The sequence below is a fragment of the Dama dama genome, chromosome 10, assembly GCF_033118175.1.
Source record: "Dama dama isolate Ldn47 chromosome 10, ASM3311817v1, whole genome shotgun sequence".
NCBI lineage: Eukaryota > Metazoa > Chordata > Mammalia > Artiodactyla > Cervidae > Dama > Dama dama.
In genome coordinates this window covers 20,378,106-20,395,173 of record NC_083690.1, presented here as the reverse complement: position 1 = coordinate 20,395,173, position 17,068 = coordinate 20,378,106, and the positions used below count along the sequence as shown (strand labels likewise).

Genomic DNA, 17,068 nt, shown 5'->3' with positions numbered 1-17,068 from the left:
GTCATGGTGTAATTATTTAAATTGCTGTTGGTCTTGTTTGCTACTGCTTTGCCAGAGACTTTTGCACATATATTCACAAAAGTTATTTGTTTCTAATTATCTTTTCTTGTGATATCTTTATCTGCCTTTGCTATAGGGAAATGGTTTCCTCAAAATGAGTTAGGACTTGTTCTCTCATATTCTATTTTTAAAGAGTTTTAGGAAAATTTATGTTACTTATAAAGTTTGATAGAACTTACCAGTTAAACCATCTGATCCTGGGTTTCTCTTTGTTGTGAGATTTTTCATTCTTCTTTTAATCTCTTTATTTTTTAGAGGTCTACTGAGATTTTCTAATTCTTCTTCAGTCAGTTTAAGTTATTTTTGTGCTCCTATGAGTTTGTCCAGTAAGTTTAGATTATTTTTGTGCTCTTATGAGTTTGTCCATTTCATCTCAGTTATCTAATTTTTGATGTGCAATCATTCAGTCTTGTACAACTTTTTATTTCTGGAAAATCAGACATAAATTCCTCACATTCATTTCTGATTGTAGTTATTTCCTTCTCTCGTTTTCCTTAGACAATCTAGCTGAAGTTCTTAAATTTTGTTGCTCTTTTCAAAGAATTTCCTTTTAGTTTCACTGTTTCTTTTACCTCTAATCTTTATCATTTTCTTCCTTCTGCTGCCTTTGACTTTAGTTTTCTCTTATTTTACTCATTTCTCAAGGTGCAAAGTTACAAAAGAAAAATAGAATAATCTTGATTTCATATTTCTTTACCTAGTTACCTTTACTGAAGATCTTTATTTCTTCATACAACTTCAAGTTATATTATAGCATAGTTTTATTTCATCCAGAATGACTCCTTTTAAAATTTCTTGTAGTACAAGTTGAGTGGTAGTGTACCTACCTGTCTTTTTTTTTAAATCTGGGAGGCTCTAATTTTCTCTACATTTTTAAAGAACAGATTTGCTGGATATAGAATTCTTAATAGATAATGTTTCTGTTTTTTTTTTTTTTTTAATTCCACAGTTTTCTGTTTTCCACGGTTTTTAATGGGAAATCCACTATTAATTTTATCAATAACTCTTTGAACTTGGTGAGTGAATTCTTTCATGATGTTTTCAAGGTTCTCCTTTTTGTCTTTCTAGACTTATTACAATGTGTCTTCATGAGGATCTCTAAATTCATTCTAGATGGAGTCTGCTGAATTTCTTGTGTTTTGTAGGTTCATATCTTTTATCGAATTTGGGATGTTTTTGACTATTATTTCTTAAAATATTGTTTTTGCCTCCTTTTCTCTTTTTTCTCCTCTGGGACAATATATATATATATATATATATAGTCTCCCTGATGGAGTCCCAGCGATCCATTAGACGTTATTCACTTTTCTTCACTATTTTTTCTCTTTTCCTTAGACTCAGTTGTCCTGTCTCCAAGTTCACAGAATTGGCCTGATTAAATCTGTTTTGAAACCTTCCAGTGAATTTTTTTCATTTCATTTATTATGATTTTAATTTGTTTGGTTCACCATAATTTCTTCTTATTTTGCTCAAACACTACCTCTTAATCTCCTCTCATTTTAAGCAAATGTATAATAAGACTTTGAGTATCAGAATACTGAATTTATAATGACTGAATATTATTTTGCATTTTGGCACTCTTTAAATTGTGTATAACTCTCCTCAGAGAATATTAATAAGCAGGTCATTGTCTCTGAGAAAACAACTGACCCTATAAAGTTATAGTGCTATTCTTACAATGAAACTGAATAGAAATCATGCTAAACCAACTATCCTAGAAATATTTCTTAGAGTACACCTTATTACTATAGGAAGTCAGGTTAGTATCTATTTTATAATCATTTTGTATCACATGTCATATGTAGGCAAACTGAGTAAGAGCTCTTAGATATTTCATGAGGGTATTCCAATAAAAATCTAATATTTTAGAGGCTTTTAGAACTGCCTTGAATGGGACATGAACATTTTCTGTACTTCATACCAGTAGTGATTAAGCAGAGTAGTTGTACTAGAGTATAATTACATTTAAAAGACTGAACTATGAACTGAGATCAGTTTTAGTACAAAATAAATTATAAAAAAATGATCACAAAAAATCCTAGAAAGTTATCAAACATTTGGTTAAAGTAGAAATTACAAGAAAAATTATAAAATATTCCTAACTCAATGATACTGAAAATACAACATATCTAAATGTGTGGGATACAACTAAATTAGTACTTAGAAGAAACTTTATAGATTTAAGTGCTCATGTATTCCAAAGGAGAGAGGTTTAAAATCATGCAATAACTGATCTTACAAAGGTAGAATAAGCGTAGCCAATTTAATCCAAGGTAACAGAAAAAAAGGAAAATAAATATAAGAACAGAAGTTCATAAAGCAGGACATAAAAACACACAACATTAATAAAACCAAAAGACAGCACTTTGAAAAGACAAAAAAAGTGGCAAATATTGATTGGAAAGAAAGGGTGGGAGAGTGTGAGTGAATACAGAATACCAGGAATGAATGAGCAGTTATCAATACTTACAAATAGACCTTAAAGAATCATAAGGAAATGTTATGAATAACTTTATGCCAATAGTTTTAGATACTTAGATGAAATGCAAAAGTTCTTTTATAAATGCCTCAAAAGTTCCACAAGGAGGTATAAGAAATCTTAATAGCCCTGTCTCAGGAAGAAAATAAATTTATAATTAACAACAAAACTTCCCACAAAGAAAACTCCAAGTGTGAGATGAGACCTTTCATTGGTGAGCTCTTCTTTCCTTAAGAAAGGGAAAATATCCATTTTAGAAAAAATCCATTTTCAGGGCTATAATATAAAGGAACTGAATTTCTGCCAACAACTCAAATAAACAAGGAAACAAATTCTCCCCTAAACCTTCCAAAAGTGGAGACAGCCTTGCAGATAGTTTGATTTTACCCAATGAGACTTATTTGTTTAAAAGCTATAAGATAATAAATCTGCACAATTCACTAATTTTGTGGTAACTTACTATAGTAGCAATACAAAACAAATACAGACTAATTAATAGCAATGTGATTAAGTATCCTCATATATGTTGCTTAGTCTGCTATTCAGAAATCAATAATTTCTCATATGGCTTAATATTCCCCCTTGAATAGGTGTGCAATAAGTATTATAATAGATCTTCAGCTAGCTCATGGAATTAATTATTTCATGGGAGGGCATGATCTAAGGTCAATAATGGGTTGGAAGCTTATTTTTCTCAGTCTCTGCAAATCCAAGGATAGCTGGATTACTTAAAACAGATCACAATAATGTTTGTAAAGTGATTTAATAAAGGCGTGCCAACAGTCTATCTCCTAAGAAATTCCTATTTGATATCTTTGCCAGTTCAGTCAATTTCTCCTTAATCTCAAAATCAAGAGGAAAATAAAGAGATAAATATTCTGCAAATGCTATGCAAAATAAGCCTGAAGGAAGAGGATTGGGTTAGCGAAAATATCAGTGTCATATTTTGTTTTGCATTGTACACAACATGATTCTTATAATTTTAGCGACACATAACATGGTTATTAACACTAGCATAAAACTTCCCTAGAAACCCCCAAGCAAACAACTTTGCAATGTTCCATTCTTCAAGCCAATTGCTCTTTAACTATTCCTGTGGAAAAGGGGAAATTGTTTTAAGTCCTTACCCTGAATTGCGGATATAACTAAATCTGCTGTTGCACCAAAAATCCCTGCACAGTAGTTAAATATGACAAGCTTGGTGTAGGCACTGGTGTGACTAGAAAACAGGAAACTTATCAGGTACGTGAAGGGAATGACAGACCAGCCAAACACCGTGAAGATGAGCATCGTATCCAGAAAGTGGTAATTCGTGACCAATATTTTCAAGTCAGAGAACGTGAACACCACCTGAGATACAGAATACAGAAATAAAGTCAAACTGAAGAATACCATGCAATATAATACATGAGAACACAAGTCAATAAACTCAGAGAAGGATAAATCTTTCTTTGTTAGAATACAGAGCTATTTATGAATCAAATAATTTGATCTGTGATCATGGCTGTGAGGTACTTCCACGTTTTCCTTATCAGTGAGAAGAACCCCTTTACTTTACTTTCTACTTGTTTTTATCTACTTGGAACAGTTTCATTTTGTTCTTTGAAAAAGATCAAAGTATATTCTTTCTGCCTCTTCACCTAACCCCCAAAAAACTCACTCTCAATATTTCCAGAAATTATATTCCTAGTAAGAAAACTTTTGTTAAGGTTTTCATTCTGGCGCTGTAAGCTGTGATGTTAAGGGACCTACTTTTCACAATTCTCTATTTTTAGATTCTGCCTCTTGACTCTACTGTATTCCTAATCTGTCTCTTCCTATCTCAGCCACTCAGTTGAGAGGCAAACAAGGAAGCCCAAAGTTATAAGGGACCTAATTAAGGAAAGAGAGAACCCACAGAATTATTAAGGAAAATAAGTTTCCAGAGGTCTGCATTGTGTAAGTTATTAATTGTGGTTTTGCCAAATATTCTAGGGTTACCTATTTTGAACTATAAATCATCATGTAGCAGGATACTTGAGAAGTGAACATCAGTATTATGTTGATAAGATCTACTATGTGATTGGTAGCAAGTTTTCAATGGTAATAGAAAAAGCAACAAAAAGCGAATATAACATTAGTGAAAATATTCGGGTATTATGGACACGACTACTTTATTTCTATCACAGCTGATGAGAAATAGAATGAATTCAATTGCTTGCACATGTTGTGGCATGTACAATAATTTCAGTACTTTTAAAGATTGAATAATATTCCATTGTATGTATATATCATATTTATTTATCCATGTTTTCATCAGTGGACACTTGAGTTGGTTCCACCAGTTGGCTATTGTGAATAATGTTGCTATGAACAATGATGTACAAATGTTTTCAAATTCTTGCTTCCAATTCTTTTGGAATTCCACTGTTAGTGGAAATGCTAACTCATAAGGTAATGCTGTTTATTTTCTTGAGGAAGAGCCAAGCTGTTTTCCACAGCAGCTTCACCATTTTAGATTCCAATTAGTGCACAGTGTTCCAGTTTCTCCACATCCTTCCTAACACTTGTCATTTTCTCTTTTTGATAGTAGTCATCTGAATAGGTATAAAGGAGTATCTTATTACTGTTTTTGGTTTGCATTCCCTTAAAGATTACTGATGTCAAGCATCTTTACATGCTCTTATTGGCCTTCTTTGGAGAAATGTCTACTCAAGCTCTAGCTCATTTTTGAATTGGGTTTGTTGGAGTTATTGTTAATTTTGGGGAATTCCTTATATATTCTGGGTATTAATTCCTTAGCAGGCATAAAATGTTAAATGTTTTCTTTCAAATTGTGGATTGCCTTTTCATTCTGTTGACAATGCCCTTTGATTTATGTGTTTTTTTTAGTTTTCATGAAGTCCAATTAATTTATCTTTTTCTTTCTTCTGCTTGTGCTTTTGCGATCACATCCAAGAAACCACTGCCAATCCAATGTTATAAAAATTTTTCCCCTTCGTTTTCTTTAAAAAATCTTACAGTATTAGCTCTTACATTTAGAACGTTATCCATTTTATTTTTTTTCCCTTTATTTATTTTTTTTCAGTGGGTTTTGTCACACATTGATATGAATTTTAACTTAAGTTTTGTATACAGTTTAAGATAAAGATCCAATTTCATTCTTATATACGTGAGTATGCAGTTTTCCCACCATCATTTGTTGAAAGGCTCTTCTGCACTCATTGAATAATCTTGGAACTCTTATCAGAAATCATTTGATCACATATGAAAGAGTTTATTTCTGGATTTTTTTCTGTCCCATTGGTTTATATACCAGTACCAGATTCTTTTGATTACAGTAGCTTTGTAGTAAGTTTTGAAATTAGGAAGAGTGAGTACTACAACTTTGTTCTTCTTTTTCAAAATTGCTTTAGCTATTTAGGGTGATTTTCTCCTTTTATCACTAGATACTACCCTTCTTTATCTCTTTCAACACCGTCGAACATAAAGTCTGTTTTGTCTGATATTAGTATAGCTACTTCAGCTCCCTTTTGTTTACTATTTACATGTAATATCTTTTTCTACTTTTTCACTTTCAGCTTTTTCTTCCTTTTATTCATTAGATCTAAATGAGTCTTTTATAGACAACATTTTTGATTGGGCAGTTTAATCCATCTAAATTTAATTACGATAAGGGCTTACTTTTGTCATTTTGCTATTTTTTAAGTAACTCATTTTTGTTCCTCAGTTTCTCTGTTACTGTCTTCTTTTTTATTCAGTTTTCTTCTGTTGACCTGTTTTGAATCCCCTGTCTTTTACTTTTGTGTGTATTCTATAGCTATTTCCTTTGTATCATGGGTTAATGTAACATACTAAAGTTATAATAATCCAATTTGAATTAATACCATCCTAACTTTAAAAACATATAAAAGTTCTACTACTATACAACTCCTTCCAACTCTTTGTTATTCATATTACAACTTACATTTTTATACATTGTAAACCACTAATATGGATTTGTAACTATTTTTATACATTTGTCTTTTAAAACCTGTGGAAAAGTGGAGCGGCAAACAAAAATTCCATTGTGTTATGGATGAATGCTATGCCTCCCCACTTCATATTGCCAGCTTATATCTTGAAGCCCTAAGTCCCAATGTGATTGTATTTGGGATGTAATTAGATTTAGATGAGGTCATGAGTGTGAGGCTTCCATGATGGATAGTGTCCTTAGAAGAAGAAGAAAGAGGAGAGACTGCTCTCTCTCTCCCTCCCATGTATGGACGTAGTGAGAAGGTGGCCATCTGCAAGCCATGAAGAGAGTTCTCACTAGGAACAAGTCAATCAGTACCTTGATCTTGGAGTTCCTAGTTGTCCTTCAGCTTTCATTTATCTGAAAATGTTTTAATTTCTTCCTTGTTTTAGAAAAACAGCTTGCTGGATACAGAATTCTTCAGTGACAGTTTTTCTCTTTCAATATTTTCAAGAGGTCATCCCACTGCTTTCTGGCCTCTAAAATCTTTACTAAGAAATTGATTAGTAATATTATTTCTTAATATTACTCAGGATTATTTACACACAGGGAATTACTTCTCACTTGGAATATCTTCTCCTTGTCTTTGAATTTCAGCAGTTTAATTATCATGTTTCTCAGTATAGGTCTTGTTTGGTTATTTCTTACATGCTATTTTTTGGGATTCTTGGGGTTTTAGATTCATGTCCTTCATGAAATTTGGGAAGTTTTCAGACATTATTTCTTTAAATAATATCTTTTCACCTGTTCTTTCTCTCTTCCCCCTGGGACTCCCATAATGTGTAATTGATCCAGTTGATGGAACTCCACAATTCTCTGAGGCCTGTTTTACTTTTTGCCATTATTTTTTCCTCCTGCTCTTTCGACTTGGTAATTTCAATTTTCTTAAAGCTTGCTAATTCTCTATCCTGCCTGTTCAATCTTCTGTTGAAATCCTTCAGGCTTTTTCTCAACCAGTTATTATATATTTTAGCTCCAGAATTTGTTTGGTTTATTATTACAGTTTCTGTTTGTTATTATTCTTATTTTGCTCATATAACACTTTCCTAATTTTCTTTGGTTCTTTGTATTTTCCTTTAGCTCTTTGAGCATACTTAATACAGTTTTTAATACTTATTATTTATTTGGCTCTGTTATGTCATGCAGATTCTTTTGTTGTGGTGCACAGACTCTCTAGTTGTGCATGGGTTCAGTAGTTGCAGCACATACGTAGTTGTTCCATAGCATGTGGGATCTTAGTTCCCCAACCAGGGATTGAACCTGCATCCCCTGGATTGCAAGGCAGATTCTTAATCACTGGACCACCAGGGAAATCCCAATAAATTTTTAAAAACTGAAATATAATTGATTTACAATGTTGTGTTAATTTCTGCTATACAGCAGAGTAATTCAGTTATTCATAAATATATGTACTTTTCAATATTCTTTTTCATTATGGTTTATTACAAGATATTGAATATAGTTCCCTGTGCTATACAGTAGGACTTTGTTGTTTATCCATTCTACATATAATAGTCTGCATCTGCTAATTCCAAACTCCCAATCCATCCCTCCTTCATCCCTTTCCATCTGAGATCCAAGTTAGGCTAGGCAGAGACCAATTCTTTTAACATTCTCAAGACAGGTCAGAATGTTGTAAATAAAGTATGTTCTACTTCCTTCACTTTGAGGGAGATAACTAGCAACTGGATTGCCATCTCCTATAGACCAAGATGATGCTGCAGAGGAAGGGGCTGAGTCAAGGGCCAGTCAAAATGCAAAAAAATTTCCTACTATTTTGAATGTGACTTTTCCTGTTTTGGGCATTCTCCTAAAGAGCAACTGCTATAGGTCTAAAACTGTTTCTCAGAGGTTGTGTAAGGTTAATTTAAACAGTTACTTCTCACCAAACTTCCGATTCAGGAAGCTCTGAACACTCCAAACAGGGTAAATGCCAACCCCCTCCCAGTATAGTAATAAGGATAATATAGTAATAAGGATAAAAATCTAAGTAAAAATGAGAAGTCTTTTTAAAAGTCAGTGGGGATAAAAGAAGATATATTACATTCCAAAGAGTAGTAGTAGTAAAAATACCAAAACTGACTTCTTTAAAACTGATGGAAGCAAGCCATGAGACATTGGAATATTATTAAAATATAGGAGGGGGAAATTCAGGAAAATATTCTTCAAAAGGTAAAGAAAATGAAATAATTTCCATGCAGATAAAATCTAAGCTTTTTTGTCACCATAACTTTCCTAAAGAAACTATCATAAGAAGTTCTTCAGGAAGAGGAAACTGATGTCACATAAAATTTCAGAATAAAAATGCAGAGCAATCAAAAAAACTCTATGAATAAGCATGACAATTTACTGCATTAAAAGTGATAATTGGGAAGGGGAATACATGTAACTCCATGGCTGATTCATGTCAATGTATGACAAAACCCACTACAATATTGTAAAGTAAATAGCCTCCAACTAATAAAAATAAATGAAAAAAAAAAAAGTGATAATACTTTTTGGGTATGTAGAAATGAAAATGTCTTATCATAGTAATGCAAAAAGTCAGAGGGAGTCATTGAAATGATAAGGCTACAAGATCATACCACTGTTAGGGAAGTAGTAAAAGCAATAGCTTGTAATTAACCAAAAGTGTGTGTTAATTTTTAAGGCAGTCGCTAAAAGAAGCATTAACACAACTTAATAGAGAGCAGAATAAACGGAGAAAGAGGAAACAAAAATAGATTATTTAAATAGGAAAAAAATAAGATGATGCCATAAGCCCAAACTTCTTAGAATGCACCAAGCTAGATTGCTAGCCTGAAAAAAAAACCGAAACTTTATATAAATACTTTAAATATAAAGACCCAGAAAATTTGAATATAAAAAGATGGAAAAAAATATACCAAAAAAACAATGATCAAAGTAGCTATGCTATTGTCAAAAAAGTATAATTTAAGACTAGGATATCAGTACATTGAAAAGGGGGAAATGACAGTGATAAAGGGGTCAACCCACCAGGAAAATACAAATCTAAATTTGTATGCACACATCAGTATACCCATTCCACAAAGAAAATTATATGAAGCAAAATTTCAAACTATATCAAAATGTTAAAGAAAATAAAAACAAGTAGGCAAATGAACTATGGTTTTGGAGAAGACTTTTGAGAATCTCTTGGAGATCCAACCATTCAATCCTAAAGGAAATCAGTCCTAAATATTCTTTGGAAGGACTAATGTTGAGGCTGAAACTCCAATACTTTGGCCACCTGATGCGAAGAGCTGACTCAAAAAAAGACCTTGATGCTGGGAAGGATTGAAGGCAGAAGGAGAAGGGGACGACAGAGGATGAGACGCTTGGATGGCATCCCTGACTCAATGGACATGAGTCTGAGTAAACTCCAGGAGTTGGTGATGGACAGGGAGGCCTGGCGTGCTGCGATTCATGGGGTCGCAAAGAGTTGGACACGACTGAGCGACTGAACTGAACTGACTGAAAATGTCAGTAACAGCAGTGAGAAGAGCAACTCAATGAGCAAAATTGACTACATGAAATAATGCCCTCAATAACAGCAGGAGACAAAGTCTTTTTATTGAAGTGTAGTTCATTTACAATATTAAGTTAGTTTCAAATGTACAGCACAGTGATTCAGTATTTTTGCAGATTGTACCCCATTACAGGTTATTACCATGCCTATAATTCCCTATGCTCTATAGTATATCCTTGTTGTTTATTTCATTTGTGAGTAGCAGTTTGTATCTGTTAAAATCTTAATTTTTCCTTCCCTTCTTATCTCTCCCCTTTGGAAATCAAATCTTATCAAATACACATAAAATATTTATAAAATTTTACCACATGCTGGATCATGAAATATGACTCAATATATTTCAAATGATTGAAAATATTCATATAATCTCCAAGAAAAGTGGTATTAAGCTGGGAATATATTTTCAAACTGCTTAGAAATCAAATCATACATGTCTAGAAAACACAGTTCAAAGGTATTTTAGAAACTAGAAAATATTTGGAAATTAGTGATTTATAAAATAATATATTATAGCTGTGGAATGTAGCTAAAGTAATCAGAAATTTTTTTAAATAAATAAGTTTTAGAATTTGTGCAATGTATGCATAGGGTGAGGAGTAAGTATTGGTAGCGAATGGAGGAGGGAAATCATGGAGCATGAGGTAATATCTGCATTAGCTCCCCCAGTTAGTTCACGTAGTAACAAAAATAACTAGTGGCCTCAAAAAGTTGGTAAGTGGCTATCTGGCAAACCAGGAGAGGAAGGTAGCATTGAGCTCCTTGGCTACAGTAGTGCATATGACAGAAAAACATCAGGTTTTCCTCTCTACCCTGGAGCTCTCCATACCAACTTAAGCCTCTAATCCTTTTACTTTTTAACATGTAGTAGCCTAGCTCTTCCTCAGAACTAAAAGTGACAACATTCCAGCTCTACAGCCAGTACATCTCTCTTAAAAGAAACAAACAAATTTGTTCTAACATTCACAGCAGTGGCTCATTGACCTTCTCATAGGATAGAAATATGGCTGTGGAGAAGACGCCAGGTATAAAGAGAGAAAAGCAACAAGCATAAACAGACCAAAAATCCTCCTAATTTTGCTTTTAGTAATAAAAGTTTCAATAGCTCTTCATTATCTATTCAACATTCAAATATTCAAAAACAGAAACATAAAATTTAAACAGTTGATGGCATAGAATTTAAAAATCTCGAGGGAAACTGTAAAAATTAAGCATAAGGATCTCTTTTATAACAAATAACTACAGCAGATAATAAGATGGGAAAACACCAGGACCAGAAGGAAAATAATTTTAAAGTATTTGTTTTGTTCAATATGGGACTGGTCTTCTAGTGTGCATATTATATCCTTCAATAGTTGTAGAAGCTTTGGGCTCACTACATATGGGAGAGCAAGCACATAAGCCAGATCAAGAGACACCTTTATGTTTCAGCAGACAATATTTTATTAAAAAATAATAGAAAATAGAAAAATTTCACTATGAGATGCATTCTACAAAGTATTCTCTGACATAATGAGCCAAAGAACTTTTATCTTTCTTGAGAGATGTATATTTAAGTTAATATTAGCCATATAAGACGTCTCTGGTGTTTAACAGAGAATGAACTCTTAAAATACTTGGTCTGACACTCACCAATAGTAAGCAGCAGGAAGTGAAGAAGATGAGAAAGTCCCATAGCAGAGCAGAGAGCCAGAAATTAACGGCATAAACCCCACTCAAAAACTGAATGTGCTTCGCCTTAGTGACTCTCTCATTTACTGTCAGGAGACAAAAGCCACTAACAAGAATACTCACACCAAAATACAAATTAAGGGCTAATTGTAATCCTGTCAATGCTCTACAAAAGAATGAATAAAGAGGACACATTGGTAAAGCAATAAAGTGGGAAACATTAATTTCTAACAATAACTTTAATTATTAATTTATTATAAATTTTATTTATTATCAGCAGCCATCTTATTATCTTAATTAACTTCTAAAGTTAACTTTTAATTAAATACAGGGTTGGAAAGGGAAGAAGGGATCTATTTAAAGCTTAAAGTTCAAGTTCAATGAAAAAAATTATACATACCGATTTTCATGTCCACCAGAAGAACGTGTAGGCTGAGGTCTGTTGGTGATTGTAATGGAAGCATCAGGGCCAGAAAGTGACATAAAAATAATGTTGTCTAATACAGCCAGAGATAATGGTGATGAATGGTATGCCTGATTGTTGAACCAAAAGTTAACTATATTTTCACTTCCATTAACCTCAATGGAAAATGCAATAATGCATGAGTAAATGCATTCTTGACTATTCGCCAAATAGGCCATCAGATTGCCTGGAATGAGAACATAATACCGATCATGGGCTCAGCATGCAATACAGATCATTAACTATGTATTTTAGAGAGGGTGAACCAAATAATTTTACTTGCCTAATTTTTTTTTTTTACCATTCCCTCAATAGCTCTGACAAGCTTTGACCATTTAACTTAAATATTTTATTCTTCAAAAAGTCTACAAATAGTAAATACTGGAGGAGGTGGTGGTTTAATCGCTAAGTCATGTCCAACTCTTTGTGACCCCATGGATTATAGCCGGCCAGGCTCCTCTGTCCATGGGATTCTCCAGGCAAGAATCCTGGAATGGGTTGCCATTTCCTTCTCTAATAAATGCTGGAGAGGGTATGGATAAAAGGGAACCCTCTTAGACTGTTGGTGGGAAAGGAGATTGATATAGCCACTATGGAATATAGTAAGGAAGTTCCTTTAAAAATTAAAAATAGAGTTGCCATATGATCCAGCAATTCCACTTCTAGGCATATATTCAGAAAAGATGAAAACTCTATTTGAAAAAGATAAACGCACCCCAATGTTCAGGAAACTAAGATCATGGCATCCAGTCCCATCACTTCATGGCAGATAGATGGGGAAACAGTGGCTGACTTTATTTTTCTGGACTCCAAAATCACTGCAGATGGTGATTGCAGCCATGAAATTAAAAGATGCTTACTCCTTGGAAGGAAAGTTATGACCAAACTAGACAGCATATTAAAAAACAGAGATATTACTTTGCCAACAAAGGTCCGTCTGGTCAAGGCTATGGTTTTTCCAGTGGTCATGTATGGATGTGAGAGTTGGACTATAAAGAAAGCTGAGCGCCGAAGAATTCATCCTTTTGAACTGTGGTGTTGGAGAAGACTCTTGAGAGACCCTTGGACTGCAAGGAGATCCAACCAGTTCACCCTAAAGGAGATCAGTCCTGGGTGTTCATTGGAAGGACTGATGCTGAAGCTGCAACTCCAATACTTTGGCCACCTAATGTGAAGAACTGACTCACTGGAAAAGACCCTGATGCTGGGGAAGATTGAGGGCAGGAGGAGAAGGGGACGACAGAGAATGAGATGGTTGGATGGCATCATCGACTCAATGGACATGGATTTGGGTGGACTCCGGGAGTTGGTGATGGACAGGAAGGCCTGGCATGCTGTGGTTCATGGGGTCGCAAAGAGTCAGACACGACTGAGAGACTGAACTGAACTGAACATAAATAGCAGTGCTATTCATAATAGCCAAGGCACAGAAGAAACCTAAGCGCCCATCAACAAATAAGTGGATAAAGAATATTAATCCTTTATTATTCAGCCATAAAAAGAATGAGATCATGCCATTTACAGCAACATGGACGGACCTAGTGATTATCATACTAAATGAAGTCAGACAAAAGTAAACATTATGATATCACTTATAGACAAAATCTAAAAAATACTACAAATGATCTTGCAAAACAGAAACAGACACAGAGACCAAAAGAAAAAAAAAAAAACTTAATAGCTACCAAAGAAGAAGAGGGGAGGAATAAACTAGGAGTATGTGATTAAGAGATACACACTATGAAATATTAAATAAACAAAAAACAAATATATGGAACAGAAAAGTATACCCACTATCATGCAATAACCTATAACAGAAAAGAATCACTTTGCTGCACACCTGAACCTAACACAATATTGTAAATCAACTACATTTAATTAAAAAATAAAAATACATGGAAACATCTTTATTCTGTTAACAATCCACATACACCTCACACATTTTAGCTAAATTTCACTGAGAAAATATATTTCACTCGGTATTAGTTCTCTCAAACTTCTTTTCCTCCTTCAAACTGTCAGTCCCCAAACTGATTTGTAAGGACTTCCACTTCTTTATTTTTTGAATTTTAAACTTTTTATTTTATATTGGAATGTATCCTATTAACAATGTTGTGACAATTGCAGGTGGACAACAAAGGGATTCAGCCATACATATACATGTATACATTCTCCCCCAAACTCTCTTCCCGTCCAGACTGCCACATAACAGTGAGCAGAATTCCCTGTCATCTACAGTAGGATGTTGCTGGTTTATTCATTTTAAATATAGCAGAGCATACATGTCAATCCTAAACTCCCTAACTATCTCTTCTCCCCATTCCTCCCCATGGAGGAATAAGTTCATTCTCTAAGTCTATGAGTCTGTTTCTGTTTTGTAAATAAACTCACTTATATCATTTCTTTTTAGATTCTGCATATAAAGGATGTTATACAATATTTCTCTCTGACTTCACTCAGTATGACAATCTCTAGATTCATCCAGGTTGCTGCAAATGGAATTATTTCATACTTTTTAATGGTTGAGTAATATCCGGCTGTATATATCCACCACATCTTCTTTATCCATTCCTCTGCTGAAGCAATATTTAGGTTGCTTCCATATCTTGGCCCTTGTAAATAGTGCTGCAACGAATATAGGGGTGAATGTATCCTTTTGAAACATGTTTTTCTCTTAGTATATGCCCAAGAGTGGGATTGCAGGGTCAAATGGTAGCTCTACTTTTAGTGTTTTAAGGAACCTCTGTACTGTTCTCCCATAGTGGCTGTTGTTGTTGTTCAGTCACTCAGTTGTGTCCATCTCTTTGCAACCTCATGGATTGTAGCATGCCAGGCTTCTCTGTCCTTCACCATCTCCTGGAGTTTGCTCAAACTCATCTCCATTGAGTAGGTGATGCCATCCAACCATCTTATTCTCTGTCGTCCCCTTTTCCTCCTGCCTTCAATCTCTCCCGGCATCAGGGTCTTTTCCAGTGAGTCAGCTCTTAGCATACGGTGGCCAAAGTATTGGAACTTCAGCATCAGTCCTTTCAATAAATATGGAGGGTTGATTTCCCTTATGATTGACTGGTTTGATATCCTTGCAGTCCAAGAGACTCTCAAGAGTCTTCTCCAGCACCACAGTTCAAAACCATCAGTTCTTTGGTGCTCAGCCATTTTTATGGTTCAACTCTCACATCCGTGCATGGCTACTGGAAAAATCATAGCTTTCACTATATGGATGTTTGTCCGCAAAGTGATGTCTCTGCTTTTGAATATGCTCTCTAGGTTTGTCATAGCTTTCCTTCCAAAGAGCAAGCATCTTTTAATTTCATGGTTGCAGTCACCATCTGCAGTGATTTTGGAATCCAAGAAAATAAAGTCTTTCACTGTTTCCATTGTTTTCTCATCTATTTGCCATGAAGTGATGGGACTGGATGCCACGATCTTTGTTTTTTGAATGTTGAGTTTTAAGCCAGCTTTTTCACTCTCCTCTTTCATTTTCATCAAAAGGCTCTTTAGTTCCTCTTTCTTTTTGCCATAAGGGTGGTGCCATCTGCATATCTGAGGTTATAGATATTTCTCTCAGCAATCTTGATTCCCCCCTGTGCTTCATCCAGGTGAGCATTTCTCATGATCCACTCTGCATATAAGTTAAATAAGCAGGGTGATAATATACAGCCTCGATGTACTCTTTTCCCAGTTTTGAATCAGTCCATTGTTCCATGTCCAATTCTGACTGTTGCTTCTTGACCTGCATACAGTTTTCTCGGGAGGCAGGTAAGGTGGTCCAGTATTCCCATCTCTTTAAGAATTTTCCACAGTTTGTTTTGATCCACACAGTCAAAGGCTTTAGCTTACTCAATGAAGCAAAAGTCGACAGTTTTCTAGAATTCTCTTGCTTTTTCTATGATCCAACAGATGTTGGCAATTTGATCTCTGGTTCTTCTGCCTTTTCTAAATCCAGCTTGTAAATCTGGAAGTTCTTGATTTGTGTACTGTTGAAGCCTAGATTGGAGAATTTTGAGCATGACCTTCCTAGCATGTGAAATATGTCCAATTGTGTGGTAGTTTGAACATTCTTTTGCATTGCCTTTCTGTGAGATTGGAGTGAAAACAGACTTTTCCAGTCCTGTGTCCACTTCTGAGTTTTCCAAATTTGCTAGTGTATTGAGTGCAATACTTTAACAGCATCATCTTTTACAATTTGAAATAACTCAGCTGTCATTCCATCATGTCCACTAGCTTTGTTCATAGTGATGCTTCCTAAGATCCACTTGACTTCATACTCCAGAATGTTTGACCCTAGGCAAGTAATCACACCATCATGGTTATCTGGGTCATTAAGATCTTCCTTTTGTACAGTTTTTCTGTGTATTCTTGCCACCTCTTCTTAATAACTTTGGCTTCTGTTATCTCCACACCATTTCTGTCCTTTATTGGCAGTACCAATTAACATTCCCACCAACCGTCTAGAAGGGTTCCCTTCTCTCTACACCCTCTCTAGCATTTATTGCTTGTGAATTTTTTGATGATGGCCATTTTGACTGGTGTGAGGTGATATCTCATGGCAGTTTAGATTTGCATTTCTCTAATAATTAGTGATATTAAGGATCTTTTCATGTGCCTTTTGTCCATCTGTATGTCTTATTTGCAGGGACTTCTGCTTCTAACATTGATGATTAAGAAAAACAAATCATTATTAAGAAAAACTAGAAAACCTGAATAATTTTGTGTTTATTAAAAAAAATGTGGTTGAATGAATCAGAAAATAAGCAAAGCAACTAGTTTTGGAAATACAAAGACCTGAGAGAAAAGGAAAACTCACCTAGTCAAAAATTTTATACTACTTTCTCCTTCTGTACAGTTGTAGAAATAGATAGTTGAGAAGCATAG

At 34.4% G+C, this 17,068-nt stretch overlaps 1 protein-coding gene across 1 annotated transcript in view; it reads right to left on the bottom strand.

Moving 5' to 3' along the window:
* Positions 1-17,068, bottom strand: part of LOC133063214 (phospholipid-transporting ATPase ABCA3-like) — a 255,333-nt gene that overhangs the window by 71,951 nt on the left and 166,314 nt on the right. The window contains exons 17-19 of the mRNA XM_061152337.1: positions 12,131-12,380; positions 11,692-11,896; positions 3,667-3,889 (exon numbers count right to left, since the gene is read on the bottom strand). Coding sequence (XP_061008320.1) covers positions 3,667-3,889; positions 11,692-11,896; positions 12,131-12,380 — 678 coding nt within the window. The remainder of the gene's footprint in view (positions 1-3,666; positions 3,890-11,691; positions 11,897-12,130; positions 12,381-17,068) is intronic.